This window comes from Hemitrygon akajei, chromosome 3, assembly GCF_048418815.1.
Source record: "Hemitrygon akajei chromosome 3, sHemAka1.3, whole genome shotgun sequence".
Classification (NCBI taxonomy): domain Eukaryota; kingdom Metazoa; phylum Chordata; class Chondrichthyes; order Myliobatiformes; family Dasyatidae; genus Hemitrygon; species Hemitrygon akajei.
In genome coordinates, this window is record NC_133126.1 from 156,032,700 (window position 1) to 156,051,615 (window position 18,916).

Sequence of the window (18,916 nt, forward strand, 5' to 3'; positions counted from 1 at the left end):
TCCACGTCTTCAATCGGCCCTTTCCCCTGTGAAAGTCACCACGACCTCGTCTGCCGCTGAGACCCCCGACCTCACCAAGGTTCCAGCAGAGTACTACGATCTGGGAGAAGCATTCAGTAAACAATGGGCCCTTTCCCTGCCGCCACACCACTCTTACAATTGTGCAATCGGCCGGGGCCCCTTTACCCACCAGTCGGCTGTATAACGACCCAGCCAGAAAAGGAGGCAATGGAGGCGTAATTAAATGAACCTCTTGTGGCGGGCATTATCCAGCAATTATCGTCCGCTGTTGGGGCAGCTTTCTTCTTTGTGGGGAAGAAGGACGGCTCACTGCACCCCTGCATTGATTACTGAGGCCTAAATAGCATAACTGTAAAGAACAAATATCCACGGCCCCTTCTCAACTCTGGTTTTGAACTACTTCACGGAGCCACCATCTTCTCTAAGTTGGGCATACGAAGTGGGTATCATCTGGAAAGGATAAAGGAGGGAGATGAGTGGAAGACTGCGTTCAACACTCCTCTTGGTCACTTAGAATACCTGGTCATGCCATTCGGCCTCACCAATGCCCCCAACATTTTCCAAACCCTGCTAAACAATGTCCTTAGAGATTTCATTAAACGCTTCATGTTTATTTATTTGGATAACATTTTAATTTTCTCCAGCAGTCTTCAGGAACACACACACCCACCATGTCCGTCAGGTCCTGCAGAGGCTTTTGGAGAACAAATTATTCATAAAAGCCGAGAAATGCGAATTGCAAGTTTCTTCAGTCAGTTTCTTAGGATACAGCATTGAGAGCGGGCAAGTGAGGGTGGATTCCAAAAAGATCCGGAGGGTGGCGGAGTGGCCTATACACACGACACTCAAGCAACTCCAGTGATCTCTGGGTTTTGCAAACTTTTATCATTGCTTCATCAGGGATTACAGCCGGGTGGCAGTGCCTCTTACTCGACTCACCTCTCCTAAAACCCCTTTTCACTGGGACCCCAAAGTGGACGCTGCCTTCTCGGAGCTGAAGAGGCATCTCACCTCCGTTCCCATCCTGGTTCAACCAGACCCCTCTTGTTAATTCATTGTGGAGATCAACACTTCCGACTCTTGGCTGGGAACCAACGTTCAGGCCCTGACCAAAAACTTCATCCCTGTGCCTTCATTTCTCACCGGCTGTCCCACGCCAAACAAAATTACAGTGTAGGGAACCAGGAGTTACTGGCGGTCAAACTTGCTTTGGAGGAGTGGAGGCACTGGCTGGAGGGAGCAGAACATCCGTTTATCGTCTGGACCGATCACAAGAACCTTGCATATATCCAAACTGCCAAACACCTGAATTCCCGCCAAGCCCGTTGGGCATTGTTTTTTGGTCGGTTCAGATTTACACTCACATATCATCTGGGGTCCAAGATCAGGAAGCCCGATGCCCTCTCCCGTCAATACATTTCCCAGGTGGGCCTTCCCAACCCCGAGACCATCCTTCCACCATCTTGTGTAGTGGCTGCCCTCACCTGGGAGATCGAGGCCATAGTCAGAGGCCCAATGGACTCAGCCAGACCCAGGCAAGTGACCCTCCAATTGCCTCTTTGTGCCTGACTCCATTCGATCTAAGGTTCTCCAGTGGGGGCACACATCTCGTTTCGCCTGCCATCCCGGGATCGATCGGACTCTGTCCCTCCTGAAGACACATTTCTTGTGGCCCTCCATGGATGCTGACACTCGCTTCGTTGTCTCTGCCTGTTCTGTGTGTGCCCCCGGAAAAGCCTCCTACTGACCACCTGCTGGGTTGTTTCGTCCCCTACCTGTCCCTGGCCGCCCTCGGTCTCACATTGCACTTGATTTCGTTACTGGACTACCCACTTCACATGGGAACACTGGCGTACTCACCGTGGTGGACCGCTTCTCCAAAGCTGTGCACTTCGTAGCCCTTCCCAAACTCCCTACAGCTTGTGAAACAGCTGACCTTCCCGTCCATCACGTCTTCCGCCTTCACGGGATTCCCTCTGACCTCATTTCTAACCCCAATTCATCTCTCAAGTTTGGAGATCTTTTTGTCAAGCCCTTGGAGCCTCAGTAAGTCTGTCGACCGGCTTTTATCCGCAGACAAACGGACAGAGTGAGCTAACCAGGATTTGGAAACGGCACTGTGCTGCGTAACCGCCAACAACCCGTCTGCCTGGAGCACCCGTCTCGCTTGGGTAGAGTATGCCCACAACTCCCGGGTAGCACCGGCACCGTAATGTCTCCTTTTGAATGCTCCCTCTGTTCTCCGCTCATGAAGATGATTTTGCTCTGCCTTCTGTTCGGGCCCATCGCCGCCGCTGCCGCAAGATCTGGAAAGACACGCGCGGTCCTGCTCCATTCAGCTGACCGCAACTGGAGGATTGGCGATTGCCATCGAGTTCCTGCACCTGATTATTGGCTTGGGCAGAAGGTTTGGCTCTCTTCTAAAGACATCACCCTCAAGAACGAGCCCAGGAAACTCGTTCCCCATTTCCTGGGACCATTCAAGATTGAGAGTATTATCAACCCCTCGGCAGTCTGACGCAAACTACCCGAATCCATGCACATCCATCCTACATTCCATTTTCCCAGTTGAAGCCGGTATCTATCAATCCTTGGTGCCCTCCTGCTGAACTCACTCCACCCATCCAGATCACTGATGACCACCCAGCGTACCCCGTCCAGCGATTACTGGATGTGCGCTGCTGAGGCAGGGGCCTCCAGTACCTAGTTGATTGGGAGGGATACGGCCCGGAGGAACGATCTTGAATTCCCTGCTCCTTCATCTGGACCCTTAGCTCATCCGGGATTTCCATCGGGACCACCCGGACAAGCCTGGTGAGTCGCCTGGAGGCTCCCATTGGGGGTGGGGGGGGGGTACTATCATGGTCCAGATTGTTAATTCCCTATCTTGCTCCTAATTTACTTTGATTATGCCATGGTCCCAATTGTTAATTTTTCTAATTGCTTCCAGTTCGCTTTAATGATGACACACCTGATTTCCACCAAAGTTTCAGTATAAGAACCTCTATGTCACAACCACTAGTCGCCAGTTCGTTGGTCTATACCCGTGTGGTAACTTAATTTCCCGACCGCTTAGAACCGTTAGATCTAAGTTCAGCTCCAGTTTCAAGATATTCCATGAAAACCCCGTCTCCATGTCAAGACTCCATACCAGAGCTCTGTGTCAAGATTCCTCCTGTTGTTCAACGTTCACGGCTGCACCAGCATTCCCAACTCAGTCTCCGTGCCCGTGTCCTGCACTTGGGTTCTCCTCGGTCGCTCCGTGCAATATATATAGAAAGTAGAGCAGTAGGCTAAACACACAACCCTGAGGTGCACCAGTGTTGATTGTCATCGAGGAGATGTTATCACCAATCAACAGGTAGGTGGTGTTGTGGATAATGAAGTAGGTTTTCAAAGCTTGCAGAGAGATTTAGGCCAGTTAGAAGAGTGGGCTGAAAGATGGTAGATGGAGTTTAATGCTAATAAGTGTGAGGTGCTACATTTTGGTAGGAATAATCCCAATAGGACATACATGGTAAATGGTAGGGCATTGAAGAATGCAGTAGAACAGAGTGAGCTAGGAATAATGGTGCATAGTTCCCTGAAGGTGGAATCTCATGTGGATAAGGTGGTGAAAAAAGTTTTTGGTATGTTGGCCTTTATAAATCAGAGCATTGAGTATAGGAGTTGGGATGTAATGTTAAAATTGTACAAGGCATTGGTAAGGCCGAATTTGGAGTACTGTGTACAGTTCTGGTTACTGAATTATAGGAAAGATGTCAGCAAAATAGAGAGAGTGCAGAGGAGATTTACTAGAATGTTACCTGGGTTTCAGCACCTAAGTTACAGGGAAAGATTGAACAAGTTAGGTCTTTATTCTTTGGAGCGTAGAAGGTTGAGGGGGGACTTGATAGAGGTATTTAAAATTATGAGGGGGATAGATAGAGTTGACGTGGATAGGCTTTTTCCATTGAGAGTAGGGGAGCTTCAAACAAGAGGACATGAGTTGAGAGTTAGGGGGCAGAAGTTTAGGGGTAACACGAGGGGGAATTTCTTTACTCAGAGTGGTAGCTGTGTGGAACGAGCTTCCAGTAGAAGTGGTAGGTTTCGGTATTGTCATTTAAAGTAAAATTGGATAGGTATATGGACAGGAAAGGAATGGAGGTTTATGGGCTGAGTGCGGGTCAGTGGGACTAGGTGAGAGTAAGCGTTCGGCACGGACTAGAAGGGCCAAGATGGCCTGTTTCGGTGCTGTAATTGTTATATGGTTATAACACAGATTGTGGTCTTCCAGTTAGGAAGTCGAGGGTTCAATTGCAGAGGGAGGTACAGAGGCCCAGGTTCTGCAACTTCTCAATCAGGATTGTAGGAATGATGGTATCAAATGCTGAGCTATAGTCGATGAACAGCATCCTGATGTAGGTGGTTGTGTTGTCCAGGTGGTCTAAAGCCATGTGAAGAGACGTTGAGATTACATCTGCCACTATTGTGGCAACAGGCAAATTACAATGGGTCCGGATCCTTGATGAGGCAGGAGCTGAATCAAATTATGACCAACCTGTCAAAGCATTTCATCACTGTAGATGTGAGTGCTACCGGACGATAATCATGAAGGCTACTCACGTTATTCTTCTTAGGCACTGGTATAACTGTTGCCTTTTTGAAGCAAGTGGAAACTTTTGTCCATAACAGAGAGAGGTTGAAAATGTCCTTGAATACTACTGCCAGTTGGTTGGCACAGGTTTTGAGAGCCTTACCGGGTACTCGATTGGGACCTTCTGCCTTGCGAGGGTTCACTCTCTTGAAAGACAGCCTAACATCGACCTCCGAGAAAGAGATCACAGAGTCATCAGGTGCAGCAGGGATCTCCAATACTGTTTCACACAATCCACGGCATTCGAAGGCTCCCACTTCGTTAGTCCCACTAAAACAGTTGCTGTTGAAATGCCATAAGTGAAATTCCCCCCAATTTAGTGTACACTGTCTGTCCCTGTTTCAGGAACAACTTCTATCCTTCCACTGTCAGATTTCTGAATGGACAATGAACATTACCTCGATATTTCCCTCTCTTTGTGCACTGCTTATTTAATTTTATATATACTTGTTATAATTTGTAGTCTATTATTATGTACTGCTGCCACAAAGCAACAAATTTCACGATGTATGCCGGTGATAATAAACCCGACTCTGATTCTGATTCCGATTATATATTTAGGTAACGCCGGCTTCCAGCGGCAATCCCTCCCTAAATGCCAATCGGGCCATTGTTACCCGTGCTGTTATATATTTCCCCTAATTCCTCTAGTCGCACCAGAGGCTTCCACTTTAACTGAATGTTCGGACCCGTGTCCAACAAAGCATTAACCTTTTGTTTGTTCCCACCTCCACTCCACAAAGTAATGGCAAAGTAAGAGCTCTGGTTCCCGGATGGAGAGTCTTAATCATTCTGATTGCTCAGGGACCCTGGGCGCACCCCTGTGTGGGAGGAGAGAATGGTGGGGAGTGTGGGGCCATTCTGGATCAATCCTCACACCCCTTGAGTTCCAGTCATTACCCCTCAGCCATTGGGCTCTTGAGCCAATGGGGTAACTTCATTCAACTTCACTTGACCCATCACTGAACTGTTCCCACAATCTACAGACTCACATTCACGGACTCTTCACCTCATATTCTTGATATTTATTGCTTAGTTATTTATAATAATTATTTTTTTCCTCTGTCTTTTTGTAATTGTGCTGTTGCTTTTGCACATTGGTTGTTTGTCCATCCTGTTAGGAGTGGTCTTTCATTTATCCAAATATGTTTCCTGTATCTATTGTGATGCCTTCAAGAAAATGAATCTCAGGGTTTTACATGCTGACATATATGTACTTTGATAATCAGCTTACTTTGAACTTTGGGAAACAATATCCTTGTGGGCAGGTTCGCTAGAGCTTTTAGGGAGGGTTTAAACTCGTTTAGCAGGGGGATGGGAACCACAGTGAGAGTATGAGGCAGTATGGGCCATAATGACAGATGCAGTGTGTAGAGAGATTGTGGGGAAGGGTAGGCAGTGGAAAGGGCATAAATGCAGTTAGTTTGATGGTTTGAAATGTGTCTATTTTACTGCAAAAAATTATCAGGAACAAGGGTGATGAACTTGGAGCATTGGTCAATACATGGAACTACGACATTGCAGAGACCTGGATATCACAAGGATAGGAACGGCTATTGGACGTTGTGGGGTTTAGATGTTTAAAAAGGGACAGAATGGGAGCTAAAAAGGTGGGTTGGCATTGCTGATCAGGGAGAGTATCACAGCTGCAGCAAAAGGAGGGATAATCTACTGAGTAAGTGTCGGTGGAAATAAGAAACAGGGATTAATCAATAAACAACAGAGACAACTAGGTGCAGATCAGAATGCAGAATCTGGAAACTTGCAAAATTAACAGGGTGGTTGTAATGTGACTTCATCTTCCATGATATTGATTGGTGTGTCCTCAGTGCAAAAGGCTTAGATGAGGTGAAATTTGTTAGGTGTGTCAGGAAGGATTCTTGACGGACTGGCTAGAGGAGAGGCCATACTGGAATTGGTACTGGGCAATGAACCTGGTCAGCTGACAGATGTCTCGATGAATGAACATTTCAGAGACAATGACCACAACTCCTTGACCTTTTACCATTGCCTTGGGCACGGATGGAAGCAGCTATATGAGGGATTGTCAGTTATTGTCATATTAGGCAGGAACTTGAGAGCGTAAATTGGGAATGGGTCTACTCAGGACAACGCAAGATTGAAAGGTTGAGGTTGTTTAGGGAGCACTTGTATAGGGTTCTAGAAAGGTTTGTTCCATTAAGGCAGGGAAAGGATGGTAGGATGAAGGAACCATAGTTGACAAGAGATATGGAACATCTGGTAAAGAGGAAGAAAGAAGCATAATTCAGTTTTAGGAAGCAAGGTTCAGACAATGGCTCTAGAGAGTACAAAGTAGTCAGTAAGGAGCTTAAGTATAGACTTAGGCGAGATAGAAGGGGACATGAAAAGGTCTTGGTGAGTAGGATTAAGGAATCCCCTCTCCAAGGTATTCTACATGTACATGAAGAAGAGGAGGATGACTGAAATGAGGGTAGTACCAATCACGGATAAAAGGAGGAACATGTGTTTGGAATTGGAGGAGGTAGGGAAGGACCCTAATGAATACATTAGTAAGAGAGACCTTGAAAAATGTGAAGTTAGCATAGAACAGGCAATTGTGCTGAAGGAAGATGTGTAGGAACTTTAGGAAAAAATACTTAAGGCTAAGTAAGTCCCCGGGTCCGGATGGGATATCCCCAGGTTACTACAGGAAGTGAAGGAAGAGATTGCTGTGCCTTTGGCAATAATATCACAGGAGTAGTGCCAAAGGATTGTAGGGTGGTAGATGTTAATCCTTTCCTCAAGGAGAACTGCGGGAATTATAGACCATGAAACATGAAACTCTGCAGATGCTGGAAATCTAGAGTAACACACACAAAATGTTGGAGGAACTCAGCCAGTTAGGCAGCATATATGGAAAGGAATCAAGAATCAATGTTTCAGGCTGAAATCCTTCATTAGAACAACTTTCTCTAATTATAGATCAGTGAATCATGTGTTGGTGGTGGGAAAACTATTGAAGAGGATTCTTAGAGATGGTATTAGCATTTGAAGAAGCATAGTCAAATTAGGCTTTGTGAAGAGCAAGTTGTGCCTCACAAACCTGATTGAATTCTTTGAGTGATAGATCATTTTGATGAATGCAGAGTAGTGGATGTGATGTAAAGAATTTGACTATGTTCCTCATGGTAGGCTTTTGGGATCCAGGGAAATTTGGGTGGATGGATTTAGAATTAACTTGCCCATGGAAGGCAGAGGGTGGTAGTGGTTGGGGCATATTCTACCTGGAGGTCAGTGACCAGTCCATAGATCCCTCAAAGCTGCAGTGAAAGTTGATCAATTTGTTAAGAAGGTGTTAGGTATGTTGACCTTCATTGGTTGGAGGGTTGAGTTAAGGAGCTGCAAAGTCATGAAACTCTGGTTAGATCCCACTTGGAGTATTTATTTCTGTTGGGGTTCAGAGGTTTACCATGCTGCTGCCTGGATTAGAGAGCACAGCTGATGATGATCGATTGAGTGAGCTAAGGATTTTCTGTTTGGAGAGGAGGTGGCTGAGAAGTGACTTGATAAAAGGTGCAGAAGATGATAAGAGGCTTAATTAGAGTGGACAGCCTGAGATGTTCTCCAGGACAGAAATGGCTATTACAAAGGGGCATAACTTTAAGGCGTTTGGAGTAAAGTATCGGGGGAATGCCAGAGGTAGGTTTTTCACATCCGAGTGGTAAGTGCATGGAATGCGCTGGCAGGGGTTGGCGGTAGAGGCAAATAAATTAGGGACGTTTAAGAGACTCTTAGATAGGCACATAGATGAAAGAGAGATCGAGGGTTATGTGGGACAGGGGTTATGTTGATTAGAGTAGATTAAAGAATCAAGACAACATTGTAGCCCAAAGAGCCGGTACTGTATTGTTCTATGTTCTTCAGCAAGTAACCTGCCGTTGGTGGTGCATAACACAGCTGCAGTGTTCCAGTGATGGATGGAGGTTTATGCCTACCAATCAAGCAGGCTACTTTGTCCTGGTTGGTATCGAACTTGAGAAATGCTAGTGCTTCTCGTCCAGGAAAATGGATAATATTTGATCATCATCACAGTATGCCCTGCAGATGGTGGAAAGGCTTCTGGGTACCCAGTCAGTTTTGAAGAATACCCAGCCCCAGATACGTTCTGATAGCCATGAAGTTGGTCCAGTTCTTGGCTAATGGTGACCTCTGTGATGTCGATGGCAGGATTATGCCAGAAGGTCAAAGGTATGTAGTTACTTTTATTTCTTGATTATGTTATTTCTTGGCACATGTGCGGCCATTGCCAGTTGCGTTCAGTGACTTGAGGAGGAACCTGCAGTTGCTCATTTGCCACATCAGCCCATGCCTAAATATTATCTAGGTCTTGCTGCATTTAGTTATGAGCTGTATTATTTATTGAGAAACTTCAAATGACTATTGTACAACCATCAGCAAACATTCTCAGTTCTTATCAAGGATGGAACTGATGCAGATGATTGGAACCAGGACAAAGCCCTGGGGGATGTCCTGTGGCTGGAATGTACAACATATAACTAAAACTGTTAGATTGTTTTCACTTTGGTGTCTATCAATGACAGTTTTAACAGAGGTTCTTCCTATTGCTCTTGGTGAATGTTTCCTTGATGTCAATGCAGATACTGTCCTTTCACCTTTTGAATTCAGTTCTTTGGTTTCAGGGTTGGTCCAGGCTGTGATGAGGACTGATACAGAATGGTTTTGGTAATCAAGTTATTGGTGGGTGCCTCTTGATAGCATGATTATTTTCAACTTTAATCACTTTACCTAGTTCTGCTGTATTAGATTTGTTGCTTTCTTTGTGAACAGCATTTCCCTGAATTAAGGTTTCATATAATCAAGTAAATGTAATTACTGCAGCTGTTCTGTCACAGCCTGGCAGCTAATTCTGTCGAGCAGGTCTTCAGAACTACAGATTTGATGTTGCTTGATCCACAAGTCCATCTTGTATCTAGTGTTGTCCGTTGTTTCTTCATATTTATCTGGGTGAATGAAATTGTTTGGAGATTGGCTCCTACTGGGGATCTCAGGAGGAAGTTGAGTTGGATTATCTGCTTGAATCCTCGGATTGAACTTTAGCCTTTTATTTTAGCACTAATATGCTTGTCCCACCATCACTGAGGATGGGTATGCTCCTGGAGTCTCAGCTGCACCCCCCAACCCCACCTCCTTTCATGATTAGATTCAAAATGGATCCATTGGCTGAGAGGTTGCTTAGCTTTATCTTTTGCACGCTGTTTTCATTCTTTATCACTCATGTTGTCTGAAGTTGCTGGTTCACTGTACTGGTGCCATCCTTTACAGATTTGCCTATGCAGTTTCCTACATGGCCTGTGGAAGCCTCACTGAAACCTGGCTTGAATGTTAATGGTACAGTGAAGGATGTGGCAGGCTATGATGTTACAGATTACATTGGCGTACATTTCTTCTACTGGTTGCCCGCAGTGTCACATTCATTCCTGTATCCATGCTAGCTGAGTTGGCCGTTTTATGTATCCTCCAGATCCTTGAGTGACTTAGTCACTTACCATGTGACTTCCTACCTAACCTTGCTCTTATCCTAAAGAAAAGATTAATACTTAAATATGGGATTAAACTCTCCAGGATCTCTAATTGTTTCAGACGATAAAGCATCTATTTTTCTTTACAAGTTGTAAATGAGTGTGACATCAGGGAAAATCATATTGGAATTGGAATGAATTGACTTGGACCATAAGACAGAGAAGCAGAATGGGGCCATTCAGCACATCAAGTCTGCTCTGCCATTTCATCATGGCTGATCCATTTTCCCTCTCAATCCCATTCTTGTGCCTTCTCCCCATGACCTTTCACAACCTAATCAAAAACCTATCAAACTCTGACTTCAATACACAATATAACCTGGCCTCCACAGCCACCTGTGGCAACGAATTCTATAGACCCACCACTCACTGGCTAAAGAAATTCCTTTCTCCTCAATTTCCCCCACTATAAAAAACCTTCTCTCCACATCCTCTCTATCTAGGCTTTCAACATTAGATAGGTTTCAATGAGAGTCCCCCTCAGTTTTCTAAATTCCAGCGAGTACAGGTCCAGAGCTATCAAACGCTCCTCATATGATAACCCTTTCATTCCCAGAATCATTCTTGTGAACCTCCTCTGAATCCTCTCCAATGTCAGCACATCTTTTCTTAGATAAGGGGCCAACAACCACTTAAATACTCCAAATGAGGCCACGTCAGTATGTTATACAGCCTCAGCATTACATCCCTGTTTTTATATTCTAGTCCTTGAAGTGAATGCTAACATTGTCTTTGCCTTCCTCACCATTGACTCAACCTACAATTTAACCATTAGTGAATCCTGCATGAGGACTCCCAAGTCTCTTTGAACCTCAGATTTTAATTTTCTCATTTAGAAAATAGTCTAAGCTTTTTTTCCTTCTACCATACATTTCCAGATACTGTATTCCATCTACCTCTTTTTGCTCATTCTCCTAATCCAAGACCTTTGTATCTTCCTGCTTCCTCAACACTACCTGCCCCTCCAACAAGCCATCAATTCCATCATCCAAATCATTGACACATAACCTAAAAAGAAGCGGTCCCAACACTCAACCCTGTGGAACACCACTAGTCACCAGCAGCCAAACAGAAAAGCCCCCCTTTTTACTTCCTGCCAATCCTCCATCTCTGCTCATATTTCTCCTGTTATACCATGGTTATTATGATCTTGTTAAGCAGCCACATGTGCAAATTGAAAATCCAAGTGCAGAACATTGACCCAATTCTCCATTTGTTTATCCTGCTTGCAATTTCCCTAAAGATCCCAACACATTTGTCAGGCAAGATTTCCCCTTAAGGAAACCATGCTGACTTTGACCTGTTTTATCAAGTAAAATACCAAAAAACCCTGAGACCTCATCTTTAACAATCAACTCCAACATCTTCCCAACCACTGAGCTCAGGCTAACTGGCCTATAATTTTCTTTCTTCTGCTTCCCTCCATTGTTTTTTAAATGACTGCAGTGACATTTGCAATTTTCCAGTTTTCCTAAATCATGCCAGAATCTAGTGATCCTGGAAAGATCATTACTAATACCTCCACAACCTTTTCAGCTACCTCTCTTTTGTTTTTATGTTGTCTTTGACTTACCATGACAGCCCTGGTTGCATAATTCTGCCTTTCAAATACTATTTCTTCTTGGGGATGTAAATACCCTGCAACTTCCAAGTTGCTCCCAGAAACTCCAGCCATTGCTGTTCTGCCATTATCAATTTTGGCTAGTCCTTTTTACTTCTATAATTTCCTTTACTCCACTATAAAAATGAAATATCTGACTGTAGCTACTCTCTCTCAAATTGCTGGGTGAATCCAGTCCAATTATGATCAGTGCCTCCTAAATGTTCCTTTAAGCTCCCTGATCAATTCTGGTTCATTACACAACGCCCAGTCCAGAATAGCCTTTCCCCTTGTGGGCTCAACCGCAAGCTGCTCTAAAATGCCATCCCTCTAGTCACTCTACAGATTTTCTCTCTAGGGATCCAACACCAATTTGATCTTCCTTATCCACCTGTATATTGAAATCCACCCCCCGCCCCCCCCCCCCCCACCGATCATCGTAACGTTGCCTTTTTGACAGGCCTTTTCTATGTCCTGTTGTAATTTGTAGCACACATGCTGTCTACTGTTCAGAGGCCTGTATATACCATCCATCAGGGTCTTTTTACCCTTGCAGTTTCTTAAGTCGACCCACAAGGATTCTCCAACTACGTTACCTCTTTCTAAGGATTTGATTTCATTTTTTAACAACAGAGCCACACTGTGCCATCCCCTCTGCTTACCAACCTGTCCTTTTGATACAATGTGTATCCTTGGATGTTCAGCTCCCAATTATATTTTTTTTCAGCCATGACTTAGTGATGCCCACAGTGCTATACTTACCCATCTCTAACTGAGCTACACCATCATTTACCTTATCGCATATATACATGCATTCAAGACCTTCAGTCCTGCATTGATCACCCTTTTTGATTTGGCTACACTCCTCATGCTACACTGCAACTCATCCCACTCAATGCAACTTTGCCCCATCACCTGCCTGTCCTTCCTGACTTGGTGTATTCATACTATTTTTCACCTCTCTATTTGGTTTAATTACAAGGGAAGAAAAACATACTTGATATAAAGCTGTGCATGGGAGAGAACAGTTAGCTCCCTACCCCCTTCCACCCAACTAATCCCATGCCAGTTAAAGCAGCGAGATCCAGGATTAAGTGAACTAGAAGTGCTGTGCACTGTATTCTTCACACCTTCCCATTCTCCAGACAAAGCAAAGCTGCCTGCTTTATTAAAATGGATCCTAACCGAACTGTGAAAGTTAACGATTAGAATCTTGATATAACTGAAAAGCTCCTACTACCCGAAATCGAGGCTAAACTGATGCTTGCAGTCTTAAATTTGCTACAGCCTTCTAGACAACTGGTATTTAAATTTCTCAGGAGGTGTTAGGAAGAATGAATTACTTGAACAAGTCTGTTGATTTGTGTATTAGAAATCAAAGTGAATTTTATTAGAGAGAATCAGTACAGCAAATAACCTATGCATATTTAACTTTATTCAAATAACCTATCATGTTCTGTACTCATCAGAATTCCTCACATGCTACACTGGCAGTCCTCATTTAGTGCAAAAACCAGTTTGAAGCATCAAAGTAATTGTATTTTGAATTACCTGCAAATTGTTTCAAAGGCCGGTGATTTCATCACTCAATGTACAATAGGATCAAAGTCCCTCAGAACTAGACAGTTCATTTCTTACATATATAGTTCCCAAATGGAAACAAAGTTTTAAGGAAAATAAAAATTACCATTTGCTGGTAGCACAGTCATGCTTCTAAATTCATGTTAAACAATATCCCAGCACTGAGAAAAATACACTGTGGTTGTCTGGTATCCGAATATATTTTTGCACATAATAATCATGTGTTGATTATTAACCAGGATTTGCGTTTAATAAAGAATGCACATAAAACTTGTTGCTTGGTGTGATAAAATCAGAAATGTTTTAATTAAGACAGATTCATCCTTTAGCCACAATCGTCCAGAAATATTTGCCCTGTATGTATTTACACTTTACTATGGGCACTTCTCTTTATAGTTAATACATTTATGGAAAATTTTGATGCTTTTGATATGCTCATGGAAATATGTAATCTGAGCCATTGGTAGAAGTCAATAATCATCTGTATTTCATGTTTTATGTTTGGGGAAAATGGAAAAGGCTTTGAAGTATTATTTGACCTAAGCATGCTGGATCTCTCAAAGTATCAGAAGTCTATTTTTGATAAAGTAGATTTTTTATGCCAAGTAAAAGCCATAACCACAGCACTTGTACCCTATGGCATAGTGCATTATTGTTGGGCCAAATCACGTTAGCTGTGATGATGTGGTTCCAAAGATGCCACATCTATCACCGCTCTGCTTATATCTATCTGAAGTTGAATAACCAGGCCCAGCCTTGGTGGTATTGTCCAGCATTATTATCGGACAGTCACCACACAGATCCTACACCAAGTCTGAGCCAAATTAGTACCCGAGACTCTCAATGCTGTCACTAGGTAAGTATTTTTTTAAAAATCACTTCAACTTGACATTTCAATGACAATTTTTGTAAATACCTCTGAGCATCCGGCAAACTTAAAATCTGAAAGTCCATGGCAGCTTTCAAAGAAGACAGAATGATGCCCCAGCTTTACTTCACTTAAAGTCTGTCAAGGGCAGGCTCTTCGCCCATGTTATTTCATGACAGCACCATCAAGAACCATGTGTTATCATTAGCATCATATTCTATCTGTGATTGTACTGTGCAGTTACTGAAATTGCCTCAAGTATAGGTATACATATTTCAAGTGTGTTCCATTTTCTTTTACCATTCACATCCCCGAGTTACAAATACGCAGAGGGGCAGTTTTGTTAAAAGCATGTGAGGAATGTGACAGTATATCATCCATCTGGAACTCTTTTTATAAGCTGTGATAATGTTTCAGTAAGCAGTGCTAAAATTCATACTTGACAACTTTTGTAACATTAAAATATCTGTGCTAATATCATTGAACAATTGTTTTAAAATACCATGTGCCAAAAAATGCATTTATCCCCAAGCCTACACTAGACTCTCAAAATGTGTTTTATTTTGCGCTGTCATGGGAAGAATTTCAGGTGGACAGAAGATTGGAGTTTGTGCTCAAAGTGAAGAAATGCAACATCCTCACTGATGCCTGGGAAACTCAGGCCCATGACTTGTTAATGAAGGTAAGGGTACTGAAGATGCTATTGAGACTCCAAGCCTTGGAGCACGTACCTCCGGTTCCATTTATGGAAGTGTCTGCTGTTTCCACATTGATATCCTTGGAATCCATAAAATTGAAATGAAAGCAATTAATCGCTGATTCCTGATACCAAATGATTGCCCAAATAGTTGTTGGAACTTGCTTTTATGTTGTCTAGATACAGGTTTGATGCTTACACCCTCCCCACTTTACCCAATGAAGTGACAGAATACATTGTAAAAATACCATAACTAGATAACATATTAAAGGAGAAAGGGAACTATTTTAAAGTGGATGCAGAATGACAGGCATTTGGGTTTCAGAGTCATGCAATGTGATTTTGTTTTGTGTTGTGACTGTAACTTGGACTGAATATGTCAGAGAAAACGGTGCCAAGCTATCTGAAACCACAGCAATATTTTTCTCTCCCTGTATTTATATAAAAGGTATTTTCTGAATGATGAGGCATATACACTTATTTCTAATGGCCCAAATCATTCAGTACAATGAAGCATTTTTAAGCTATCAGAACACAGTATTCCAAAGGAAATTCTTACTCATCAGAAAAGTATTTTTTAACAGAATGCATCATGCTTTATAAATGCCAGTACTAAATTAGTATGCTTTTTTGCATGCTTGTTTTAAAATAAATTCCAAATCTTTACATATTCCATTTAAAAATTCTAGATTTTTATCTGGTTATGGTAAGCAGTTTTGTATTTCGTGTGCTCTGGCGATTTTAGTTCTCATTGACTTTAGATACTGGGCTATTATAGTTCTGTTACAAAACTGTAAATAAAACCAGCAGTGGGTTTATTTAAAGTACCACAAAAATCAAAAAAGAAACAATGTGCTATTTTATAAATGTAGGCTGATAAAATATTCTCATTTCAAAAAAATGGACAATTCTAAGTTAGATGTATAAGAACACATTTTACACTAATAAGTAAATTTAACATACGGGATCTCTTCGATAGTTAAAGGAAATGGTAAAATAAATATCATCTATGAATTAATACCAATTATTAATTTTTGGACAGAAATATGTGCCATATTCCTCATTGAGGGAAGGATCTAGATAATTGTTAATAGAAAGGGTATCCTATTTGAATAATATTGTTCAGGAATAGACTGTAATTATTTTTATATGTTTTAACATTTTTATTTCTTACGACCATAGGAATCATGTCTCAGCATTTCAAAATTACAGGATTTAGCTGGGGATTAATCTCATCACATCTGTCAGCATACTTGACGGGAGAGAAAAACAGTGTTTAAAAAAAACGATAGTAATAAAGAACGCAAGGACAAGAATCCCTCATGTCCTTGTTCATTAACACCTAAAAATTTATTGATTTTTGACTTCAGTTAGTTTACCTTTCCTACATCTATCCTGAAAGAGAACCAAATTTAATTTTTGGGCCACTGAACATTATGATTCTATTTCATCCATTAAAGTAGCAATACTTGGTAGCTACTCATTGGGTGGATAGATAGAAGAGTAAGATGCACAAGACTACTTTCCAGCAAGTGGTTTGGAATCAAGAGTTATACAGCATAGAAGCAGGTCCTTTGGCCCATCTTGTCAGTAAGCTGCCAAACTAAACTAATCCCATTTGGCTTGTACACCTCTAGGCTGTATTTCTCTTTTACACATTTCTATTGTACTTGCTTCAAATATTTTCTCTGACACTTACTGCACGTTTTTCTCTAACCTTTGCCTTTTATTATTGAGACAGCTTTCCAATATTATTCAATTTGTTGCTAAAGTACACAAGTTCCCAGTGGGAAAATGTAAAACTTCTACTGTACCTTGGAGGCTAATTTACTGGATCTTAACAAGAGACAAGTAATCCTGACCCGAGTTAAAATCTCCCATGGCAACTGGGGGAGTTTAAAACCAGATTTTAAATAACTAATTTATTAGTTATATAAAAAAAATCTGGTTCACTTACATCCTTAACTGAAGGAAAGGTATCTGTGTGCAAATCCAAATGCATCTTTGAACTGTCTCCCTAGTTCAGTCAATTAGGGCTGGACAATAAATTGTTAGTGAAGTCCATGAAGAATTTAACATATATTGAATATTCTAAATGAGAATGTAGCATATATCATGTTATCACAAAATTAATTTTATACCATCACCCAGAAGACTACCGTATGTTAAAATGATGGACTGAATAACATTAGGTTGAAATTTTTTAAATCCAAATTTAGACTCTTGTTCCAAAATCATGGCAAAACCACTGGATAGTGTTTAGGAAATGGGTTATTCACCATGAAAAATCCCATTGTTGATTAACAGTAAAAATCTTGACAATATGCTTGAGATTTTCAGGTAAATGCAAAGAATGCTTCATGTATCTGGTATGATCATTAATCTATGACAGGATGCAGATCAGTCCAAGTTAAAGGCTTTCAATAAGGTGTCAAGGTCTCCCACGTGGGCTGCATGAAAGAGCTCTGGCTGGTCCATCAGGGACAGTGCTATCCTGACAGCTGTCCAGATGCTGCCTGAAATAAACTGGTGGCAGAATTGTGTGCTTCGACTCTTCCTCTGCAAGTTCAAAGCTGTAAGGAAATTGCTGACAGCTTCTCTGTTTGAAATACAAAGTTTTAAATAAACTGTTATTCCAGAAGCTAATTACTACAATAAATTTGTATATTTATTTACATGCTGTTTTTAATTTGGAATTGTTAGGCATGTAATTCTCCTAAATATATGGTAACACTGTCTTTGGCTCAACAACATTATGCATTTCCCAATGGATGAGTTATCTTAATGAGGGTAAATATATCAAAATAATTACTGCTAAGTTATTTGAAACTAGGCTCAAAATACAAATATTAAGAATGAGATGCAATATTTACAATGTTTTATCATGGTAACTCTTTATACTTCATTCCTGTTGGCTTAGCAATTCAACAGAATCTCTGCTGTTTAACATCTCTATGCTTAACTGGAGAATATTTGTTTATTTTTATCCCCCAGACTGAGTCATAGGTAGGTAATAATGTTCAATTACATTTCAGATATTCATCTTTTTTGCTAAAAATTTAAATGTCCCTGATATTGAGAAGCATTTAAACTGTATAAACCACTTGCAAAAATAAAATCACCCTAGAACATTGTGAATACATAATAAGCAAATTGCCATCTTTGTTTTTTTGGCCATCTGTCCTGACGAAGGGTCTCGGCCCAATACGTCCACATTGCTTCTTCTTATAGATGCTGGCTGGCCTGCTGTGTCCCACCAGCATTTTGTGTGTGTTGTTTGAATTTCCAGCATCTGCAGATTTCCTCGTGTTTGATCTTTGTTTTAAATAGTTTTCTCCCTCACAGCTGAGATCTTCTTTGTCATGGGATAGGGTTGTAGATCCTGTGTTGGATCAAACTTTGCACAAGAACTGTGAGCGGATTCTGTGTATTTTAGCAGAGGAGTATACAGCCAGATTCACCAGATGGAATTTGCCAGCAACTGCACAGCTAAATATGACCCATTTGTCATGGACTGTTAACATATACCATCAAGATTTAGCCCAATGTACAAGATACAAGCATGCAAATGTTTGGGCACCCCGGTCAAAATTTCTGTTACTGTGAATAGCTAAGTGAGTAAAAGATGACCTGATTTCCAAAAGGCATAAAGTTAACGATGACAAATTTCTTTAATATTATAAGCAAGATTACTTTTTCATCTCCATCTTTTACAGTTTCAAAATATCAAAAAAGGAAAAGAAGCAAAAGTTTGGGCACCCTGCATGGTCAGTACTTAGTAACACCCCCTTTGGCAAGTATCACAGCTTGTAAGCGCTTTCTGTAGCCAGCTAAGAGTCTTTCAATTCTTGTTTGGGGGATTTCACCCATTCTTCCTTGCAAAAGGCTTCTAGTTCTGTGAGATTCTTGGGCCGGCTTGCATGCACTGCTCTTTTGAGGTCTATCCACAGAC

The 18,916-nt window shown here is 41.8% G+C and overlaps 1 protein-coding gene across 7 annotated transcripts in view; it reads right to left on the reverse strand.

Moving 5' to 3' along the window:
- Positions 1-13,178: 13,178 nt before the first annotated feature.
- Positions 13,179-18,916, reverse strand: part of pex5la (peroxisomal biogenesis factor 5-like a) — a 171,855-nt gene continuing 166,117 nt past the window's right edge. For all 7 annotated transcript variants that reach the window (XM_073041136.1, XM_073041137.1, XM_073041134.1 and 4 more), the window contains one exon: positions 13,179-17,563. In XM_073041136.1, the coding sequence (XP_072897237.1) occupies positions 17,365-17,563 (199 nt within the window). In that variant the 3' untranslated portion in view covers positions 13,179-17,364. The remainder of the gene's footprint in view (positions 17,564-18,916) is intronic.